Source organism: Gopherus flavomarginatus, chromosome 5 (assembly GCF_025201925.1).
Source record: "Gopherus flavomarginatus isolate rGopFla2 chromosome 5, rGopFla2.mat.asm, whole genome shotgun sequence".
NCBI lineage: Eukaryota > Metazoa > Chordata > Testudines > Testudinidae > Gopherus > Gopherus flavomarginatus.
The window spans coordinates 64,997,415-65,020,962 of record NC_066621.1 but is presented as its reverse complement, the minus strand read 5'-3'; the positions used below and the strand labels follow the sequence as shown (position 1 = coordinate 65,020,962).

General features: G+C 39.0%; 1 protein-coding gene across 1 annotated transcript in view; it reads left to right on the top strand.

The window, feature by feature from the left end:
• The window catches only part of SPON1 (spondin 1), a 353,533-nt gene that overhangs the window by 50,914 nt on the left and 279,071 nt on the right, over positions 1-23,548 (top strand). The window contains exon 3 of the mRNA XM_050955987.1: positions 6,572-6,705. Coding sequence (XP_050811944.1) covers positions 6,572-6,705 — 134 coding nt within the window. The remainder of the gene's footprint in view (positions 1-6,571; positions 6,706-23,548) is intronic.

Below are 23,548 nucleotides of genomic sequence, written 5' to 3'. Positions count from 1 at the left end.
GTGGCTATATTTATGGAAGGAAGGGGAAAGGTCCTTAACCACATTTTCCTAAACCTCAAAAATATTCCTGTCTGTGTCAAGAAATGGGTGTGGCTTCTGGGAAGATGGGGGAGGAAGGGGAAAGTATTCTGATTTTAACAAAATCAGATCAAGGTGTACCTACCCCTAATCAGAAATGTGGTTTAGTTGTTAGGGAGACCAGGATTCTAGTCTTGATTCTTGATTCTGCCACTGACTGTATGCATTATCTTTAGTCAATTCACTGGACTACCCCTGCCTTAGTTTCCCCATCTGTCAAGTGAGAAAAAAAAGTAATACTCACATTTGCAAAATGCTTTGATGCCCTTTGATAGCAGTTTCTGTGCAAATGCAAATATTTTCACAGGTTAATGTATACCACAGACACCCAGCTTCATATTCACTAAGAGGAGTGCTAAAGGAGGAAAGGGATATGGCATATATATCTTGGGGAAGAGAGAAATGAATAGCTCAGAATTAGCTTATGTCTCACTGTACTGCTACTTGATCTCCTTTGGTTTCAGCTGGAAAGGAGAATGATACCATTTTTTTTCAGTGCTATTTTTATTTTTAAAGGGAGAATTGGCAGAGATAAAGGAACAGACTTGGGACAAGTTGCAATCACCATCATCATCACTGAACATCAGGGAAAACTTTCTGACAGCTCTAGTAGGATATGGAACAGTCTTTCAAGGGTAAGTCCCCTGATTGGACGGGACAGGATGGTTTGTTTACCTGCCATGTCCAGATGTTCGGCTGATCACAGCTCCCACTGGGCGCAGTTTGCTGCTCCAGGCTAATGTGGGCTGCAGGAAGCAGTGCAGGCTGAGGGATGTGCTTCCTGCAGCCCTCATTGGCCTGGAATGGCGAACCGCGGCCAGTTGGAGCTGCAATCGGCCAAACCTGCAGACGCTGCAGGTAAACAATCTGACCCGGCCCACCAGGGGGGTCTTACCCTGGCAGGCCACGTGCCAAAGGTTGCCGATCCCTGAACTAGCCTGTACTAGCATGGGATTGCTCTAGACTAGATTATATGAGTTTTTTCCTTCTCTTAAGTTCCATGGGTCCAATCCTGCCAAGTGCTGAGTGCTCTCAACACCATTGACTTGAGTAAGATCTGAGAGATCAGATCTGGTCATTCTATGTGGTTCTCAGCCCGTGGTCTGCAGACGCCTGGGGATCCACGGACTATGTCTAGGGGTCTGTGAAAGGTTATCGTTACCATAGAACTGTGGTTTTCAACCTGTCATGACTATGTCCAGGACTTTCACAGGGGTCGGCAAATGAAAAAAAAAAAGGTTGAGAACCACTCATATATAGAAAACATAATTTTGGGGAGGGAGTTAACCAAACTTTCTTGAATTTGCAGAAAGGTCTTGTGTAAATCCGAGTTTTGGATTAAGGTTTAAATTAGTTTCTAGCTTATTCCTTTCTAGAAACAATGCGAAGAGATTGAACCAAACAGGAAAGAACTGTTAATATCTTTATGAATTAGATATTCTTTTTTTTTTCTGTAAAAGTTGCTCCCACACTGAAGCATGGCTATTTGAATTACCTATAAATTTTGTGGGCTAGTCAGGTATATGTCACCAATTTGAATTAACTTGGATTCTGCACAGTATTTAAAATTAACTCATTCAAATTATTCCCCATGAGGTTTATGCAGTGTCGTAGCCATATTGGTCCCAGGATAGTATAGACAAGGTGGGTGTGTTACGAGAAAACTGGATTTGACATAACCCACAGCCATCTTGTGCACTTAGCCACCAAAAACTGGAAGTGAGAACACTACTTAGCAAAAAGAAATTTGGCCTTGCTTAGACAGACAAGAACAGCTGCTGACAAGGTTAACTGACCTGGCTCTAAGTGCCTGTGTCCGTAAGTTTCTTCCTAGAGCTACTTTGCTGAAGATAAAAATTATGAGTTCTTTGCTGTTGCTAGGAAAATGATCATCCTATTAAAGATTAGTTTAAGTTATGCTTTGTTTTAAGTTACTTATAAAATATTAGTTAGAAAGTGTACTTTGATAAAAGTTTGAATTTTCTAAGAACAAAAAGGCAATAATATTAATCTCCCCAGCAGCTAGGAGAAAGGCTGGCAACTGGAACCCTACTGCTGCCACCTGCTATCACCTCAGATTTCAGATAACTATTTGGGGTTCTTCTAGGTTATTGATAGTTTTAATATGTGCTTTGTACTTAATCAGAATATGGATTTTTGAGTAAAAGCACATTTGTGTGTATCAATCTTTTATCAGATAGAGGTGCTGTGTCCCCTCACTGATTTATTTCCTGACACTGCTTGAAAAACAGAGATTGGTTACCATAGCTTTGGGTTCAGATAACCCTGGGTAACAGGCAAAGGAATATCTTTTATTGGGCCAACTTATGTTGGTGAGCAAGAAAAGCTTTAGAGATTACAAAGAGCTCTGCTTCAGGTGAAGAGCTCTGTGTAAGTTTGAAAGCTTGTCTCTCTCACCAACATAAATTAGTCCAATAAAAGATGTTACTTCCCTCACCATGTCTCTCATATAGGTTTGCGGGATTTTCAATCATTCATCTATAGCAACTTAATCATAACATTTTTGCTGTGTAAATGTTATTTCAACTTAGTAGATATGTTATTTAAATCATGCAATAGTATTTACTTACTAGTTATTAGTTAACATTCATAATTCAACATAGTCTGGGTTTATGCTAAAATGCTGGAAATGATAGTTAATTTTTCATAATTTTATCAGTATATAAAATGAAAAGCAGACATCAGCATAATCCAAAACAAAATTAGAATATATTTCACAGTATGACTGCAAGGAAGTAAATTTAAACAAGTGTTGTTTTTTCAAGTATCTGTGACTGATATTCTTTCCCTCCGAAACATAATAATGTTGCTAGGTATATAAATCAACGTGGAGTGTAGAATGACATGTTCTAGACCATCAGACCTATTTAGCCAAGCAGGCACTGTATTACTTCATCTTCTCAGAACTATAACTTGAGACATAACCCTTAGGCAAAACTAATCCAATTCCTCTTCTTCCCCTGTCTTTATTCTCCCACGCTCTCTGGGTTTTAAAACACAATGTAATGGGAGACAAGCTAAAATGTAAAATATAATGAAATAAGTTGAAAGTGAAGTCCCTTTGCTAAGAAATGCCACCGTGGGCTAACATTAGAGAAAATAATGACATTAATAGCTTACAGTTGTGTGCAGAAAATGCATGTGCTATGAAAAGCTTAATAATTCTGGTCCTGTTCTGTCCCCAGTTATGCAGCCTGGGCAAAATTTCACACTCTTCATTCAATCAACGACTTACCCGTATAATGGAAAATGGAGCAAGCCTTGCCTATGCCATAATTAGCTGCTTCCCAGCATGATGGGTCAGGTGACAGTCTGGTGAACACCTTAGCCTCATAAAAAGGGCGAAGAGAACTCAGAGAGCGGGAAGCTCTGAGGTAGGATCTGCAAGAAGCAGAGAACTCCAGTGAGTGACAGACGGTAAGAAGGACACCAGGGAAGCAGCTTAGGAGTTAGCCCTTTATCTCAGAGGAGAGAGAGACTTAAACGTAGCCCTGAAGGAGGGCTGAAAAGTAGCTAAAGAGGAAGAATCTTTTGTTTGTTGGGATTTAGGTTTCTTTGGACTTTTGTTACTCTGGAAGGTGTTAAATTTGCTTGGTTAGTTGGCCAAAGGGCCACACATTACCACATTACCAACACTGACCCATGTAGGGAAGGCTGAGAGGACTCATCTTGAAGGAGGAGAGTGAGGCAGAAGAGGATGATGAGTGGCCATGCCTGTACTATGCAGCATAAGCAAGGGAATCCTAATCAGTCACTGAGCAGTTAACTCTCAGAATATCTCAGAGGAAGGATGATAAATATTATTTTCTCCATTTTGCAGTTGGGGAATTTGAAGCAGATAGGATAAGTACAGCTCAGTGTCAAAGCCAAGATTCCAGTTTAGGACTTTGAGTGAGTGCCATTTGGTGCTTAGACCATTAGATAGTGTCAAATAGAAGGGGGGAAAAAATCAGTATAGCACCTGAACTATATTTGTTCACAGCCAAGGCCGGCTCCAGGCACCAGCTCAGCAAGCAGATGCTTGGGGCGGCCAAGGGGAAGGGGAGGCACGTCGGGCTCTTTGGTGGCAATTCGCAGCGGGTCCCTCGGTTCCTTTTGGAGGGAAGGACCTGCCGCTGAATTGTGCCGCTGAATTGCCGCCAAAGAAGAAAGCAGTGTGGTGGAGCTGCTGCCGTCGCAGCTTTTTTTTTTTCTGCCGCTTGGGGTGGCAAAAACCCTGGAGTTGTCCCTGTTCGCAGCAATCCATATTCTTAACATTTCGTGCAAACAATTTACAAAATTCAAATCTAGTGGGATAGTTTGGCCGTGACGTGTCTCATAAGGGATGTGATACAAATCAATAAATGTGATGGACAAAATATATGGGTATTAGATATATTTAAAAAAAATTGTATACACATACATTCCTTGAATTTATATATTCATTGTTTTTTATTTTTGTTTATTTTCTTAGATTTCATAAAAGAGGCCAGAGTAATGGCCCTAGAATCCAAAGGCATCTGTTTATCTATACACCAACTAGAACAGAGGGTTGTCCACACTGGATTGTGCCAATGCACCTCCACCCTGACCTAAAAGGAAAGGAGTTCTAGCTTTATGTCTCTCTTTTGAGATTGCAAACAAGGGTGCCAGTTGTTTTAATGTAGACCCCACCTACCCTCTAAATGAAAATCTGTTCAAACTACAGATATTCCCTTTTCTACACTACATAAAATGCTTTCAGTTGTACCAGAACATCTGTTAAAGTAACATTAATTGAAGAATGTATTCAATGGTGAATAGAATTGGGCAAAAAGTTTGCAATTAAAACCTGCAGCCACAAAAAATGTGCCCAGTTACAATCTTGAAATTCAGAAAAGATTTGCTGAATGGTTTGGCTGAGATTTGTAACTCTCTAATGTAAACTGGACCCAGTTTGAAGTCACCCTTGGCCAGGCCAAGTCAATGCAAGCCATTTTCTGATTTTGAAGTGCAGTCTCTCAAAATCACAGCATTGTGTGGTTCCAAATAAAACTTGGCAGTTTTAACTGAATTGTCTTTGAGAGTTTGTGCTTGTTCAAACACCAGATTCCAAGTGAAACCCGTGGAATACAAATACTAGAGGACATTGTAGGAAATATTTGCACATGTATCAAAACCAGAGTCTTGCAGATTCTAATTCAACCTCTGTTTCAGAGCCCCTGTTCCTGCAGAGCATCAGCTTACTATCACAACTGGCTCAAGGGTATACGGTCACATTATATTATTTTTTCACTTCACTACTCTTATATTTACCAGTAACCAACCCTATAAAGCAGGGGTAGGCAACCTATGGCACACGGCACACAAGCTGATTTTCGGTGGCACTCCCACTGCCCGGGTCCTGGCCACCGGTCCAGGGGGATTTGCATTTTAATTTAATTTAAAGTGAAGTTTCTTAAACATTTTAAAAACCTTATTTACTTTACATATAACAATAGTTTAGTTATATATTATAGATTTATAGAAAGAGACCTTCTAAAAACGTTAAAATGTATTACTGGCATGTGAAACCTTTAATTAGAGTGAATAAATGAAGACTCGGCACACCACTTCTGAAAGGTTGTCAACCCCTGCTCTAAAGCAATAATTTATGCATATTGCCTCAGATACCAGGATCTGGAATGAAGCTATGTTACAGATGAAAGTATGATTCACACCTTACTGGTCGCGTTGGGCATAAAACCTTGAGTATAGTAGGATTTACACAGAAGTTTGATGAGAAACTGCCCACTGTAACATGTTTTCTCTACTAACTCTAGTTGCTACAATACAAATAGTAGAAATAATGTAAATTTTGTTATCTTTCTGTCTGTAAACATTTATGTGAAGTTTCAATTATCAAGGCCAACTTAATCTTACATCAGCAGTTCCCTAACTGTGGGTCAGAAGCCCAAATGGGATTGTGCCACCAGCAGAACGGTGCAGTGATCCCTAGTGTGCAGAGGAGGCCATTTTGCTCCACGCAGCATGACTTCGCATAAACAGTGAGTGTGAGGCATAAGCCATTAAGGATGCCATTTTGTAGAGTAAAACAGTGTCCTCCATACAGCGTGAGCTCACATGTATGGTGTGTGTGAGATCATGCTGTGTGGCGGATGCCATTTTGCTGTTCAAAATGTCATCTTCCTTGCTGTCTGGCATCCTGGGAGGAAATAATTCATGAAAATAGGGTCAAGCTGGCAAAAAGTTTGGGAACTCCGTCCCTATATGGTTGATTTGCAGCCATATTCAGAAAGGAGCAACTTCCCATAACCTGAGAACATTTCTTTGTTAGGGCTGGTTTTATTTTGTTTATTTTAATAAATTAATTAACTTTCACAGCTCTGTCTGCGAAAGACTGGTGATCTAGGAAAATATAGTTACAGGTAATTCCATTTAAAGGAGACACAAACTGACATAAAACACTTTCTAAGCACATTTATTATTATAAAGTATCTTTATATTTCTTTAGATTATAGATGAAGAAGAAACACAATTCATGAGTAATTGTCCTGTTGCTGTTACCGAGAGCACGCCAAGAAGACGGACACGCATTCATGTTTTCTGGACAGCGCCTCCTGTTGGTACAGGCTGTGTAATTCTGAAGTAAGTACTTTTACATGGCTCCAAGTTACAAGTAAAACCAGGTTCAGTTTATAAGAAGTCTAATATGATTTACAATACATTGATGCCTGTTTTTATATACATGAGTCAGCAGTAGTTTAACCTGCACATCATTCCCTTGCAGCTATTTGGCCTACATTTTTAAAAAGCAGACTCACTATTCCGGGCACAGCTCTGTGTCCCCAGTTGCACCGATTTAGAAGCATAGCTTTTAGTAGACTTCACCCACAAATTAGGCAGTTAATCTTCTAAACATTTTTTGGAGGAAATTATGCGCATAATATAGGAGGCATGACTGAAATGCTGGCCAATCCTTACATTTTAGCCAAGCATGTCAATTGGGCTGCACTGTGGTATCTGCATTTTCTCAAATTAATCAATATCACTCAGAAAAGCACTGTGTTAGATCAGCAACCGGATGGTTTTGACAGAAATGTGTTTTGTTTCCTGATTTAAGGTTACAACAAAATGTTGCAACTTGCTGTCCACTATGTTGCAAGCTAATTTAAGAACTGTGTAGAATGTAATGATGTTATAAGAGTCCCATCAGCAATTCAAGAAGATTCATTCAGCGTCAATGCACTGTTTAATAGAGAGATGATTCCCCTTGCCCACGAGCATCACCTTCATCTTACTTTGATTGTATTTGAGCCCTTTTTATTCCTCAAGGTGTGTATTTCTTCCAGACATTGGGGTAACTAGTTGATGGTGGTGTTTCATTCTGATGAGAATGAGTTATATTGCTCTGTATTATCAGCACACTGTACGCATATGACCCTGAAGCATCATCTATTGTCTCTTGGTGGTTGAAACAGGAAGTGAAAAATATTTAATGCAGTAAAAGCTACAGGAAACATTTAGCTAGGTCAAATTTAATTCTCAACACCCATAAATATCATGATTCCTACAAAACTTTTAACAAGGGTTGGGCAGTTGGAGTACTGTGATTGCTCCTTATTATACTAATCATAAGTGTCTCTGTGTTACCTGCATCTTTGCTGCATCCACCTGAGGTTTGTCTGTTTTATTCTTTGATTATAAGCAAGGATCATTCCATTATATGTGTGCATAGTGCCTACCACAACAGGGCAATGAGGTACTACCATATAACAAATAATAATTATTAGTATTAATTGAGTTGGAATTTATCCGGAACCTCATAATTTAAGACCCTGCTCTTACAAGAATTATGGTGGGATCTATCACGACCACAGGTTGTAAGGAGGAACTTGGTTTTACACAGCTTCTAAAAGTCAGCCCACCAACAACAAACAGAGTGCCTCTGATTAGAATTCTGAAATATTAATTCAGTAATGACTAGGGAGAAAGTGTGGGTGATTTAGAAGGTAGGTCTCTAATTTCTACAGTATATAGACTACTCATCCAAATACTGAACCATTTCCAAACGGTTAAGCTTGCAGTATATGACAAGATCAAAGCCAGGGTGGAATAACTGAAGGTCAGGTGGAAGGGCCACTGTTAGATACACAGGTTTCGGTGAATGTGAATAAAACACTATTTGATTATTAGCTGTCTTTCAATAAAACTTCTGTAGAAAATACAATTTTCCCTGAACTAGTTTCTTAGAGATGCAAAAGATAAATCAACTGTTGTACTTCTGAGTTCAGTTTAAAAGAAGAATGAAACACCTCAGAAAAAACCAGCTACCTATTATTGTGATTTGTTAGAGCCAGTGATTAACATTATAATGTGGCTTTCATTTGCACTGAAATTCAGTGCTCAGTAGTACGATACATAGCAATTACTGTTGTGCTTTTTGGCATAAACTTAACACCATTTACATTTTTCCATTCGGAACTCATCTAAATTATAGGGTTTACATTAAGCCTTCTTTACAATCACCTCCCCATGCTTCCATACAAATGCTGGGCACCATTTTCTCAACTATTTTGGCAATCATAAGCGCTTCAATGAGACCATAAAAATTACATAGTTTGAAAATAGCCATTATAATTAGGGATGGCCAAAACCAGCCAGGGGAAATTCTGCTACCTTGAACTCTGAAGGAGGCAAATCCATCCCTCCTCCTACCCACCTTTTTCTATATATGCAGGAGTTCAACTCAGTATATAGCTGGAGCTGGGACTCTATTCTGATAATTTGCTGGTAAGATTTGCATCAACTGGTTCTGGTGGTTTTGAGCTAGTTTTGAACAGAGAGGGCCTGATTCTTATCTTACACCATATAGTGATCCATTGGCTTCAACTTACACCGGTACAAGTGTAAAGAGAATCATGCCTTAAGAAGAAAAGGTAGTTACCAGTTTATTAAATGAAGCTAATCTACAAATACATTTTTAACTTACTATGGGCCAAATTTTGCTCTCATTATGCCACCTAAATCCAGAGTAACTCTACAGACTTAATGAAGTTGCTTTGGAATTGCACCAGTGTAACTGGGAATAGAATTTAATCTGATGTTCTTAACACTGAGTTTTATTTTCCTGGTTAGTAAAATCTGTTACCTGAGGCCCATAATTGACCAGCAGTCCCCTTAACATTTTTCAGGCGCTGTACCTATTACATGTTCGGTATGGGAAAGTGAAGGTTCCAAGTGCAGCCTGGGAAGTAGAAATGCTTTGGCAGGAGTATTAGTTAGTTTGATGCATAACTTCAAGGGCAGCTTGTAGGTAACATTAGCTTACATTTTGCCTCCCCAGCCCCACCCCATACTACTTTGCTTTGTCACACAACTATTAATCCATTTTTTGCATAAAAGGTTAACATTACCAGGTTATTTTACATCTGATATTTCATAACCATAATTGGTACAGAACATGGCAGCCAGATTCCTCACTCCCACAGGTTGTTGCAGCACAGAAGCCTGAAGGTTTGGTCTCTATTTTGCCCTAGTTTACAATAAGTGTCTTGAATTCTCCCAGCCTCTGCACTGAAATACGTAATCATGAGTCTATTGAGCATGTCTACACTGCTTGGATACATATACAATACTAACTAATGCAGCAAAGTACTTAAGCACATGCTTAGGTCCCATTGAAATCAGACTTAAGTGCATGTTTAAAGTTTAAACATCTTCTTAAGTGCTTTGCTGGTTCCTGGCCTATATTCTCACAAACATGTTTGTGTACACGGACCTTTTCTGGAATGGGGGTGAGCAAGAGCATGTGAGCAGCAATGATCTGTCCCTACAGCAAGTGGAACATCTTAAAAATGGATGATAGGAGAGTCTTGGGGAAATGTGTATCTTTACACAGAAGCAGAGAAGCTCTCCTTCTTGGACTGGGTTATTTAAACGTTGCTAATCACCTCTTTTGCCATATGATAAGAAAAAAAATTCTCCACTATCAATGTAGCTCTCATTGTGGTGTCCCAGTGCAAGAGGGCTTGGGTGAATTCAGCACATAGATCCAGAAATATGGCCTCTCACATCTAAAAGTTCTGCAGCCACCGTTCATCCTCCCAAACCTGCCTTATGATGTAATCCCACTAATCAGTGCTTGTTTCCTGGGCCCAGAAGCACTGATCCACCATTTGGAATTGCTCTGTGAATGCCAACAGCAATCCTGACATTTTTATTCACTGTGTCCATCAGCCTCTCTTCATTGTTGTCAAACATCTCTTCTTCCTCATTGAACCATCAGCTGAAGTGGTAATCACTGAAGTTCTGCAGATACAGACAAATTGTGCATCCTATATTAGCTTTGGTCATTAGAATTGTGCTGAACTCTGGGTTCTACCAGAGAGATGGTGGAAACCAAAAAGTGACACATGGGAGTGTGAGCATTTTAAAATTGTGAGATGGAATGATCAGTATGGGATGGAGAACGTGGCTTTATGGGAACTTGACCCCTAGTTCTCAGAAATCCCTGGGAAAATTGCTGATATCCCAGAAAGCACTGAGAAAATGCCGCACAAAGCATTGTGCTGGTTGGCTGCACAGGGTGCACTGGGATGCCTACTTGTGATGCACTGCATTTTCCACTGATACAAGCACTTGTGGTGTGTATGTACAGCATTGACACAAGCAGCTAAATGTACACGTGCCTGAGCAGTGTAAACCAGTGTAATTTACATCATGTAGAAACCTTGTAGTGTAGAGACACAGCCTTAGATTATAGGTGCATTTCTTAGCTTAGCTGGAGGACAGACTGTCTTAAACCACTTTTAGCCCTAGGTTTCTGAAGTTGAATGATAAAGTATATTGCTGGGGATAAAGTATCTCATTTAAGTGTGATTTGAAATCTGGGAAGATTAAGATTTCAGTCTGAAAAAGAAGGAAAATATTAAGGGAAAATGTGTACAATAGAAGGATATACACCTCTACCATGATAGAACACAACCCAATATAACACGAATTCGCATATAACGCGGTAAAGCAGTGGGGAGCCCCGAGCCCCACTGCTTTACTATGTTATATCCAAATTCGTGTGGAGCCCCAGGCCCTTTAAATCATCGCCCAAGCCCCACTGCTCTGCTCTTGTAGACCACTTACATTTAAAACAAAATCTGAAAAGTTCCACCTTCTTATTAGACTTAGGGTTTATCTACATGATGCTTTAGTTCACACCAGACGGGTATAAATTTGAGTCTGCATTAGCATGTTGTGCACTAACTGGCCCATCTGGACCCTGCTGGCATGCACTGAAAGTTCCTTACTGCGCATTAATATAGTCCTGTGTCAACATTAATACTCACTAGAGAACCTCAGTGTAGTCCCATTTCAAATAGTGCTACGTTATTGCACACTAAGGAACCTTTAATGTGCTCCATCAGATCCAAGTGGGGCCAGCTCATGTGGACTAAAATTTACACCCCTCTGGTGTGGACTAAAGCACTGTGTAGACAAGCCTTAATATAATTTCTTAAATTTAATGGAGCCCAGGACAGTTGGAGTACATGTCTAATAAATATACTTTCTTATAGTGACATGCACTAATCTGATGTCTGAGTCAGGGTGAATATATTAATGTATGCTCTGGTTGCTTTGTGCTGCTACAGTGAAACTAAACAGCTACAAATCTGGCTTAACTGACTAGCTACTGTAAACTAGGTTCATACTTGCAGAGATGCAGAGCCGCTGTAGCATACTAGTGAATCTGAGCTTAGGTGTTTAATCAAAAAAACAAACCATACCAAATCCAGCTATGGTCATTCACACTGGGCCTCTAAACTTGCACTTCTGAAAAGAGAGTAGGAATGACTAGAGCTAGTCGGGAACTGGAATTTCTCTTTCAAGGGAAATTCCACAATTTCAAAATTTGTTTCTGTTTAGAATTAGAACAAAATCTTGGATTTTAAAATCTCCTGGAAAATGAAATTGAAGAAAATAATTTTGAGTCAATTGAAATGTTTCATTTAGATAAAATTGTAATGTTTAATTTTGACTTTGACTTCTTAAATTTTACTTTATGTATTTTTATTTTATATGAATTGAATCTGTATATTTGTTTATAACACTACATATGAATTTCAAAACAAAAAGTAACTTAAAAATGAAACATTGAAACATTCCAATCCGATGAGGTTGAAATGGAACATTTGACCTTACTGAAATGCCTTGTTTCAATTTATATTAGGGTGGTCAAGTGATTTTAAAAAAATAACGATTAATTGCACTGTTAAATAATAATAGAATACCATTTATTTAAATAGTTGAAGATATTTTCTACATTTTCAAATATATTGATTTTGATTACATTTGCAGGAGATAATGCTGCCCCCTTCTTGTTTACAGTATCACTTGAAAGTAAGAACAGGTGTTCGCATGGCACTGTTGTAGCAGGCATTGCAAGATATTTATGTGCCAGATGCACTAAAGATTCATACGTCTCTTCATGCTTCAACCACCATTTCAGAGGACATGCATCCATGCTGATAACGGGTTCTGCTCGATAACCATCTAAAGCAGTGTGGACCAACACATGTTTATTTTCATCATATGAATCAGATGCCACCAGGAGAAGGCTGATTTTCTTTTTTGAGCATTTCGGGTTCTGTATTTGCCACATTGGACTATTACTCTTTTAAGACTTCTGAAGCATGCTGCATGCCTCATCCGTCTCAGATTTTGGAAGGAACTTCACATTCTTAAACCTTGGGTCAAGTGCTGTAGCTATCTTTAGAAATCTCACATTGGTACCTTCTTTGTGTTTTGTCAGATCTGCAGTGAAAGTGTTCTTAAAATGAATATCATGTGCTGAGTCATCATCCGAGACTGCTATAACATGAAATATATGGCAGAATGAAGGTAAAACAGCAGGGGACATAAAATTCTCCCCCAAGGAGTTCAGTTACATATTTAGTTAAATGCATTATATTTTTAACAAGCGTCATCAGCATGGAAGCATGTCCTCTGGAATGGTGGCCGAAGCCTGAAGGAGCATATGAATGTTTAGCATGACAGGCATGTAAATACCTTGCAATGCTGGCTACAAAAGTGCCATGTGAACACCTGTTCTCACTTTCAGGTGGCACTGTAAATAAGAAGAGGGCAGCATTATCTCCCACAAATGTAAACAAACTTGTTTGTCTTAGCAATTGGCTGAACAAGAAGTAGGACTGAGTGGATTTGTAGGCTCTAAAGTTTTACACTGTTTTGTTTTTGAGTGCAGGTATGTAACAAAAAAATCTACATTTGTAAGTTGCACTTACACAATAAAGAGATTTCACTACAGCACTTGTATGAGGTGAATTGAAAAATACAATTTCTTTTGTTTGCCATTTTTACAGTGCAAATATTTGTAATACAAATAATATGAAATGAGCACTGTCAACTTCGTATTCTGGGTTGTAATTGAAATCAATGTATTTAAAAATGTAGAAAAATATCCAAAAATGTTTAATAAATTGCAAATGCTATTCTATTGTTTAACAATATGATTAAAACTGTGATTAATAGCAATTAATTTTTTTAATCATGATTAATTTTTTGAGTGAATTGCATGACTTAACAGCAATAATCGACAGCCCTAATTTACATAAAACATATTTTTTCAAAATTGACTTTCTCAGGGAACATTTTTATTTTGATTCATCTGCATTTTCTTATGGAAAAATGTTCCACTGGAGAATTTTTAAGCAAATTAGGGGAATGTACTGGTGTACTGCAACTCTCATGTTGTACACTAGTGAATAAGTTGTGTTCCACTCCAGTGTTACTGGAATTGATAGTGACAGCATATGTAATATATAGGATTAAATTTTCAGCTGGCCTCAAATGGACCTCTCATTTTACATCTGGAAATATGAATGTGGAGGTATTTCAGTGCAAAACTGATTACTATAGGTAGTTAGGATTCCTACTACCTGATACATATTTAAATGCATGCACGCATACATACATACAAATACTTCCTTGCATAGATTCTTGTGCTGATTAGTCAATACAAATATTTGCATCATTGCAAAATAAGGAGCCATTCCTTAAAATGTGATCAGTTGTTTGTAAAGTGCATAGGGACTGAAGGTATTAGGCAAATATAATGTTTATTGTCTTCATGAGAAGACATGTTGCTATCATTTCTTCTTTTGAATGTCTTTGCATTTTCTAGTGTCTTGCAAAATGAAGATTAAAGGTGTGCCTAACATTTGATTGGAAACCCAAATGCAATTGAAATCAATCATGAATCTATTAAATCTGTGTTTGCTGACTAGCTGAGTGCAATTTGTTCTTGGTCATTAACTTTTTGTCTAATATTGATACAAACTTTTTTGCTGCCTGTGGATATGCAGTAACATTTTGAGGCCACTCTTTGGTGCTGCATTCAAGTTCAAAATATGTTCATTGGGAAAAGTTACATGAAGCAGTAAGATGCATGTTTTTTTTCCCATTATGGTCAGTAGTTCCACTTCCAGAAAACCTATGTGAACATTCGTGAGGTCACTGAACTTAAAAACTCATCTATGGATTTCACAGTGAATTCCAATCATATGAAAACCAGGTTTGTTCCAGGTTAATTATTTTATTTTATATTTTAATTTTAGTACCTTAAAATTCCTGTAGAGTAGTTCTGAAGTAAACAATTTGTTGGCTTGTTTTGAACCGAACTTTGAAGAATTGGCAGTTGTGACTAGGATACACCATTGTTCAAGGTGTTTACAGTTCTTAAAAGACTAAATAGTGTAAAGAGAGTTAAGGACCTATTTCTTTTATTTTTTTAATTTAAAATTTAAATAATTTTAAATTAACAAATGAACAATACCCCAAGAAAAACATATTTGATTGTACTTTTAAATATCCATGAGGAAAACAATGAAAAAAAACCAATGTCATGTATAAGAAGAGTGGAAAGTTCCCCAAATTATCAGGTGCTAAGATTTGGTTCAGGCTGTATTCTGCTTACATCAAAGGTAGTTCTACATTAACAGGCTCAAATTGTTAGTCTCTTCCTCCCCTATTCCTCCCACCCTCCTCTTTCTGACAGTGTCTTTTATGAAGTCTTCATTTTTCTGTATTGTAACCAGTAATAAGACAAAGAGGGAGAGATGCTATCATTTCCTAGTTATTTTCTGTTTGTAAATGAAAATTATTGTTAATTTAGGACCCTGACAGCTGTAAAACATTCGCCATTCCACAGCAGCTGTCAGCAGCACTCCAGTTTATTTTATAAACAGATGTTTAATTTGATTTCAATGCCATTGTCAGCTTTTGAGAGGAAACAAAGAGAGGAAACAGAAATAGAAATAATCATGATATTCATCATTTTGTTTCTTTTCGAAACATAAATCAGGGTGATAAATGAAGATATCAGAAGTGTTTTGATATATCTTTAGCTCTAGAATGGTTTAACTCAATATTTATTTTTGTTAACCGCATGGATTGAAATAAACCTCCCTCATTGCACAAAAATGCATATTTAGAACATGTTGTGTCTTTTATTATGCCAGTGCTTGAAGACAATATTTTGCTTTGGAAAACATAACATTGATTTAAAAAAATTAATTCACTCTTTGGTGAATAAAATTTTCTTGCTCTCCAAATTACAGAAAAGTATTCTCTGTTTATATATTACAGCCAGTGAGCCTGATTCTGATCTCAGTGATTATTGACTTCAATGGAATAAAATGCCCAGTATTAACCAGGGGAAATGAGAGGAGAATAGTTTCATTGACTAGAAAAATGATATTGCACAAACTCTTGTACAGCAGTGGTAATAATACTATATACTATACAAGTTCATATCTTGCTTTTCACTAAGGGTTTTATCCTGTATTGCTCATGCAAGATGCCCAGTGACTTAATAGGATTTAATGAAGTATTAAATAAAAAATCTGGGCCAGATCCTCAGCTGGTTTAAATAAGAATAGCTTCATAGACTACAATGCTTCCAGTTCAAAGATACAGCTTATGGGCTCAGTCCTACAGTCCTTATAGTTGCAGAAATTTCACTGAATTTAATGGGCAAGGCTGCATGTAATTTGTTAATTTTCTTGATATGTTCTGTTCTATTCATTTATTTATGTATTTATTTTGTTTGTGTGCAAGATATATATATATATATATATAGAGAGAGAGAGAGAGAGAGAGAGAGATTTAGCTGTATAATGTATATAATCAACTCATACCATAACTTATCCAGCAGCTAGTGATAGTACTAAACAGGCTAATAAATTAAAAGGGAAAAAAAATCATAATCTGTCACAATTTTTATTAAAGTGACATTGATAAAGGACTAATAAATGATTTATACTATTGTAAATATGTTATAAAAATGAGTAGCATGGTTATAAATACATCAGTAAGACATTTTGTAGATCATAATTCACTGTTATATGTTTATTGCCCTATTGGCAAATTGATCTCTTCAACAATCTATAACAATCGATTCACCATTGATTAAAACATCTATTACTCATGTATGAATCTTTTATGAACTAAACCTTAATATAAAGCATGGCTTTATATTTTATATTTCAACATCTGCAGATGGGTGAAAAAATTGTCTGGAAAAAGTTAATTTTCTAATTTAGGGTCAGATTTTGTCATAATGTTGAATAGCACTTATAGCTTCAACATTAGTAAGGTGATAGAATATGGTCCCTCATGAGTAGTAATAGAACGATGCCAGCAACTCTAAAATAATATTGGCCACTATGCTCACTTCCTGCAGTAGAAGTCTCTGGAGGAGAAAAGTTATCTGTGAACTCTGGCTTTTACACCAGGAAGAACCTACGTAAAACACTATCTCTTCCATGAGGAGGGGTACAAGGACACATAGGGGGAAAACCTATGCTTAAACCAAGCTTAATTTCCTCAGATTTCAGGTCAGCCATGAGAAAGCTTGCCTACTACTTCCCTGTGTTGCTTGGGATTCCCTTTCCCACCTCAAGACAGCATTTTAATTGGTGTTAGAAGATACAGAATTAACTATCATGCTGATATCTCCATAACAAGCCTCCAGTGTTTAGGGAAGCAGATTTCATAGCTTCCCCCCTGCTCTGCTCTGCACTCTCTCTGGCTTGCATATTTCCAGACCTGCTACTATCCTGTGAAGGGGATACTTCAGGCCCCTGGGGTTAGGGAGAAGATCTGTCACTGATTCCATTCCTTCTTCTGCAGGGTCAGGAGAATGTTCCTCACCATCTTTCCCAAAGAATGGAGGGGCATGTAGAAGATGTTGTGTATTTGTGTTGGTGAATATCACTTTTCGACAGCAGAGTTCAAATAAACAAGCAAACCAACAAACAAAACCCCACCATTGTAACCAAGGAGCCTAAACAAGCTCAGTCCAAATAGAAATTGACTGGAATAAAGGCTCAGCATTTGGATGAGACTTGGACCATCCAATGGAGCAATAATCCACTTCTTCTGTGAGTGCTTAACCAGATTGGGTGATACTCCAATGGCTGTTTGGGGAGGCACAGACTTCCCTACCTGGCTCTCCATATAGTTTCAGAACCCCGATGTGGCCCTCAGGCCAAAAAGTTTGCCCACCCAGTTTTAGTGTCATATCTACAATTAAGAATGAAATATGATCTTAATATTTGTAGTGGTCAATGTCATTAGAAGATACTGTATAGAGAAATTAGCATTGCATTTTCTGATTGCTGCCAGTGTAGGTGGGTGAAACATTTTATGCAAAATGTAAATACACCCACTATTTTCTTTTTTTCAATTTCTGGAACTTTTAAAGGTGTGCACAATTTCAGATGAAATTTGCATTGGCAAAATTTTCAGCTTTGCTGTGCCCATGGCAGTTTGGCTGGCCATGAATATTCTGAGCAGCTTTTCATAGTGTATTTTATAGTTAGAGTTTCAAACAGGGATTGATTTCATGATGGAAATCAAATTGCTGACATAACATAGTGCCAGATTCTGCCATCCTTACTTGTCTTGAATAATGCCTTACTCCTTAACTGGAGTTTAAATGTAATCTCTGGGACCATTCAAGGAGTGAGGTATTACTGAACATAAGTAAGGATATCAGAATCTGACCCGCTGTATTTATTCCTAATTCTGTGTGCTCAGGAGGCCCAAAAAATCCATTAGTATTCTTAAAAAGGGTGGCTGCGTTTTTTGGATGTGATTAAAAAGTGGGGGCAAATTATCCTTGGTGTAACTTTTAGTTATTTTTCTTGGTATGAACCATATCCAGCTGTAATTTTCAAAGGAGTTGTTACCCCATTTTGACCCTATTGGATAGCCCATTTTCAGGAGCTAACAGATTATTTCTTTTAGGAGGAGAAATTGATTTAGTCACAAATTTCCTTGGTTCAAATGTATTTGTTTGCATAAAATGTAGAAAGTCTTGTTTCCCTGAATGCAATAGGAATCAAACAACAGGAGACAGGTTTTAACTGTTCCCAACCTCTTGCAGCCAGCACTTTCCCAAAAGCTCTCTTAGCTCTTTTTTTCTAAGGGTCATGCCATCTGTGCTTCTCTGGCTGAGTCTGGAGCATCTTTATTCCTTCTCTGAGTCCCTCTATATGGTGCTGCTGCTTCTCATAGACTCATAGACTCTAGGACTGGAAGGGACCTCGAGAGGTCATCGAGTCCAGTCCCCTGCCCTCATGGCAGGACCAAATACTGTCTAGGCCATCCCTAATAGACATTTATCTAACCTACTCTTAAATATCTCCAGAGATGGAGATTCCACAACTTCCCTAGGCAATCTATTCCAGTGTTTAACTACCCTGACAGTTAGGAACGTTTTCCTACTGTCCAACCTAAATCTCCCTTGCTGCAGTTTAAGCCCATTGCTTCTTGTTCTATCATTGGAGGCTAAGGTGAACAAGTTTTCTCCCTCCTCCTGATGACACCCTTTTAGATACCTGAAAACTGCTATCATGTCCCCTCTCAGTCTTCTCTTTTCCAAACTAAACAAACCCAATTCCTTCAGCCTTCCTTCATAGGTCATGTTCTCAAGACCTTTAATCATTCTTGTTGCTCTCCTCTGGACCCTCTCCAATTTCTCCACATCTTTCTTGAACTGCGGTGCCCAGAACTGGACACAATACTCCAGTTGAGGCCTAACCAGCGCAGAGTAAAGCGGAAGAATTACTTCTCGTGTCTTGTTTACAACACACCTCTTAATGCATCCCAGAATCACGTTTGCTTTTTTTGCAACAGTATCACACTGTTGACTCATATTAAGCTTGTAGTCTACTATGACCCCTAGATCTCTTTCTGCCATACTCCTTCCTAGACAGTCTCTTCCCATTCTGTATGTGTGAAACTGATTGTTCCTTCCTAAGTGGAGCACTTTGCATTTATCTTTATTGAACTTCATCCTGTTTACCTCAGACCATTTCTCCAATTTGTCCAGATCATTTTGAATTTTGACCCTGTCCTCCAAAGCTGTTGCAATCCCTTCCAGTTTGGTATCGTCCGCAAACTTAATAAGCATACTTTCTATGCCAACATCTAAATTGTTGATGAAGATATTGAACAGAGCCGGTCCCAAAACAGATCCCTGCGGAACCCCACTTGTTATACCTTTCCAGCAGGATTGGGAGCCATTAATAACTACTCTCTGAGTACGGTTATCCAGCCAGTTATGCACCCACCTTATAGTAGCCCCATCTAAATTGTACTTTCCTAGTTTATCTATAAGAATATCATGCGAGACCGTATCAAATGCCTTACTAAAGACTAGGTATATCACATCCACCGCTTCTCCCTTATCCACAAGGCTCGTTATCCTGTCAAAGAATGCTATCAGATTAGTTTGACACGATTTGTTCTTTACAAATCCATGCTGGCTATTCCCTATCACCTTACCACCTTCCAAGTGTTTGCAGATGATTTCTTTAATTACCTGCTCCATTATCTTCCCTGGCACAGAAGTTAAACTAACTGGTCTGTAGTTTCCTGGGTTGTTTTTATTTCCCTTTTTATAGATGGGCACTATATTTGCCCCCTTCCAGTCTTCTGGAATCTCCCCCATCTCCCATGATTTCCCAAAGATAATAGCTAGAGGCTCAGATACCTCCTCTATTAACTCCTTGAGTATTCTATTCTCTCTCAGGCCTTGTCTACACTTACTGGGGGTTCAGCGCACGGCAACTGATGCATCGGCAGTTGATTTAGCCGGTCTAGTGAAGACCCACCACTGATTGCTCTCCCGTTGACTCCCGTACTCAGCCTGAACAAGAAGCACATGGGGAGTCAACAGGAGAACGTCTCCCATCGACATCACGTAGTGTGGACCCTGCGGTAAGTAGATCAACGTACGTCAACTTCAGCTACATTATTCATGTAGCTGAAGTTGCGTAACTTAGATCGATCCCCCAGCAACCCCCACATAGTATAGACAAGGCCTCACACACAGACATGACAGCTCCACCAGACAATGCCCTGGCCCCTTTGTTTGCTGTGTAAGTCTCCAAGGAAACCCCTTTGACTACATGGTTTATCTTCTACTCAAGCCTTGCTGTGCATCTGTGTTTTGCTTTGTGGTTCCTATTCTTTAGCTATCTCATTCTATACAGGATTATTTGTGGATTCTTTCTTACATTTATCCTGAATGAAGGATGGTAGTTAATCCCATCATCTTCAATCGGGTTTCCACCAACCCCCCAATATAACAGAGTCTCAGAGTTTAAACACTCAAAATTACAGTGAAATTCAATCAGAGCTAGGTGCTTCACCCCTGTGTGCTCCTTTAAAAATTCCAGCCTACACAGGATTATCTTGCCTAGATCACAGTACCTTGAAACAAAAAAGGAGAAACTTTTAAATGAAACCTATCATTTTTTGAAAAGATCATTTTTGCACAGTTCTAATAACAGAGATAAATTCAATTGGGCTTGGGTGGGCAGCTGCCTTTCTGAGATGTACAGGTACCTATCTTTTCAGGTAGCACATTTTCTGCTTCATCAGAGATATATTCTATCTCAACAGTGTCATTCCAAATGCTTTCTGCCCTGCTATCTTGGAGAAATGGATTTGCTTGCTCAGTCAAATCACTGCTGCAGCTGAACGTAGTTTAAAGTCTTGCAATGCATCAGAAAGTGCACTTGCTTTTATGAATAATTTCTCACACACGATTACATTAAAATAAACTTCAAGTTTTCCTATGCCACAGAAAACGATGGGTTGGCAGGCACTGAGATGGGTAGATGCGGGAGGAATTAGCTGTGTTTAGAGTGAGGATAATGGGATCTTCACTGACATCCTGTACAGACAGGCAGGTAGTAAGCCTGTTAGTATGCAAGACATGTATCGACAATTCTTTTTTAAGTCCTACAGCTTATCAGGATGTCTCTCTTCATGCACTTCTCTAAAGACTGTATGGACTCAGTGAAGTTGAAATGAAGGCATGCACTGGAAAGAGAACCTCTTCTCATGTTGCTGCAGGCTTACAGGTGTCTGAAAAGTAAATTCATATGATGAGAGAAAAGTAGGATATGTATTACAAATAACAAAAGGCTCTGCACTCCAGAGTAACTGCCACTCATAACAGATGTGACATGGCTCCCACAGTGCTTTAAAGTAATCCTCTAGTACACCAGAGTCACCTTAGCAGACACTGTTAACAAGTGGGCATTGAACTGGTCTGTCTGAACAAAGCATAGGAAGACTCACAGTTGTCTTTAATGTAATGAAGGAACAGACAATTGTTCGTTCCTGCTAGTCTTCTCATACCAATCAGCCTCTGAAGCATTCAGTTCTGTCACCTGCAGTTCACTACACACAGTACAATGTAGGACAAGCCTAAGAAATGAAATCTGGCACTTTAGCAGGCAAAGTTGAATGCATTTGAAGATGAGTTTTATGGAATGTTTGTAAACAGAAAAAGTTGGCTCAGCAGCATCTTGTAGTTTTTAGTGAGGCCTTTCTACTTTCCTGATTTAAATGTCAAAATATATGAAGGCCTCTGCTCCTTTCCCCTGTCAACTTCAGCTCGGTCATTGATTTCAGTAGAAATAGGGTCAGGCTTGCCCATTGTCATACAATAATACAAAATTTCTAGATACCATTAATGACTGCTTCTTGGAGCAGTTAGTCCTGAAACCCACAAGGGAAGAGGCAATTCTTGATTTAGTCCTAAGTGACGCACAGGATCTGGTCCACGAGATTAATATAGCTGAATTGCTCTGTAATAGTGTACACCACAGTGTAATTAAATTTAACAGCCTTGTGGGTGGGGAAATACTAAAGGTACCCACCAGAGTAGCATTTAAATTTGGAAAGAGTAACTTCACAAAAATGAAGAAGCTAATTAAATGGAAATTAAAATGAGCATTTACAAGAGTGAAATGCCTGCAAGCTGCATGGAAATTATTTAAAAACACCCTAGTAGATGCTCAAATTAAATGTATACCCCCAAATTTAAAAAAAAATAAAGTGAGAGAACCAAAAAATGCCACCAGGGCTAAACAACAGAATAAAAGAGGTGGTTAGAGACAAAAAGACATCCTTTAAAAATTGGAAGTTAAATCCCACAGAAGAAAATAGGAAGAAACATAAATTCTGGCAAGGCAAGTGTAAAATTATAATTAGGCAGGCCAAAAAAGAATTTGAAGAGCAACTAGCAAAAGACAGAAAAACTAACAGCAATTTTGTTACGTACATCGGAAGCATAAAGCCTGCCAAACAATCAGTGGGGCCAGTGGATGAGAGAAGTACTAAAGGAGCACTCAAAGAAGACAAGGCCATTGAGGAAGAGCTAAATGAATTATTTGCAGGGGATGTGAGGGAGAGTCTCACACCTGAGCCATCCTTTATTGGTGATAAATCTGAGGAACAGTTTGAGATGGTCTATAGAAGCAGGGCCGGTTCTAACTTTTTTGCTGCCGCAAGCAAAAAAGAAGAGTGACACCCTGCCGTACCCCCCCCCACGAGCGCTGCGCCAAGGAAACCCCGCCCCCCTCCGAGCGCCGTGCCGTGTCCCTGCCCCCGCTCTCTGAGCGCCGCGCCTGCCCTCCCAAGCACCACGCTGCCTGAAGCCCCGCCCCTCCAAGCGCCATGCTGCCTGAAGCCCCGCCCCCTCCGAGCGCCACCCCTCAAGTGCCGTGTCCCTGCTCCCTCTCCGAGCACCGTGCAGCCCCCACCCTCCCAGCACCATGCTACCTAAACAAAAAAAAAACCCTCCAGCGCTGCCCTGAAGAACCAAAAAAAAAAAACCTGAGCGCTGCCCCGCCCCAAGGTGCCACCCCAAGCATGTGCTTGGTTGGCTGGTGCCTGGAGCTGGCCCTGCATCGAAGAGGTTTTGGAACAAAATGATATATTTATCAGTAATAAATCACCAGGACCAGATGGTATTCACCCAAGTGTTCTCAAGGAATGCAAATATGACATTGCAGAACTACTAGCTGTAGTATGTAACCTATCACTTAAATTGGCTTCTGTACTAGATGATTGGAGGATACCTAATGTAACGCTGAATTTTTTTTAAAGGCTC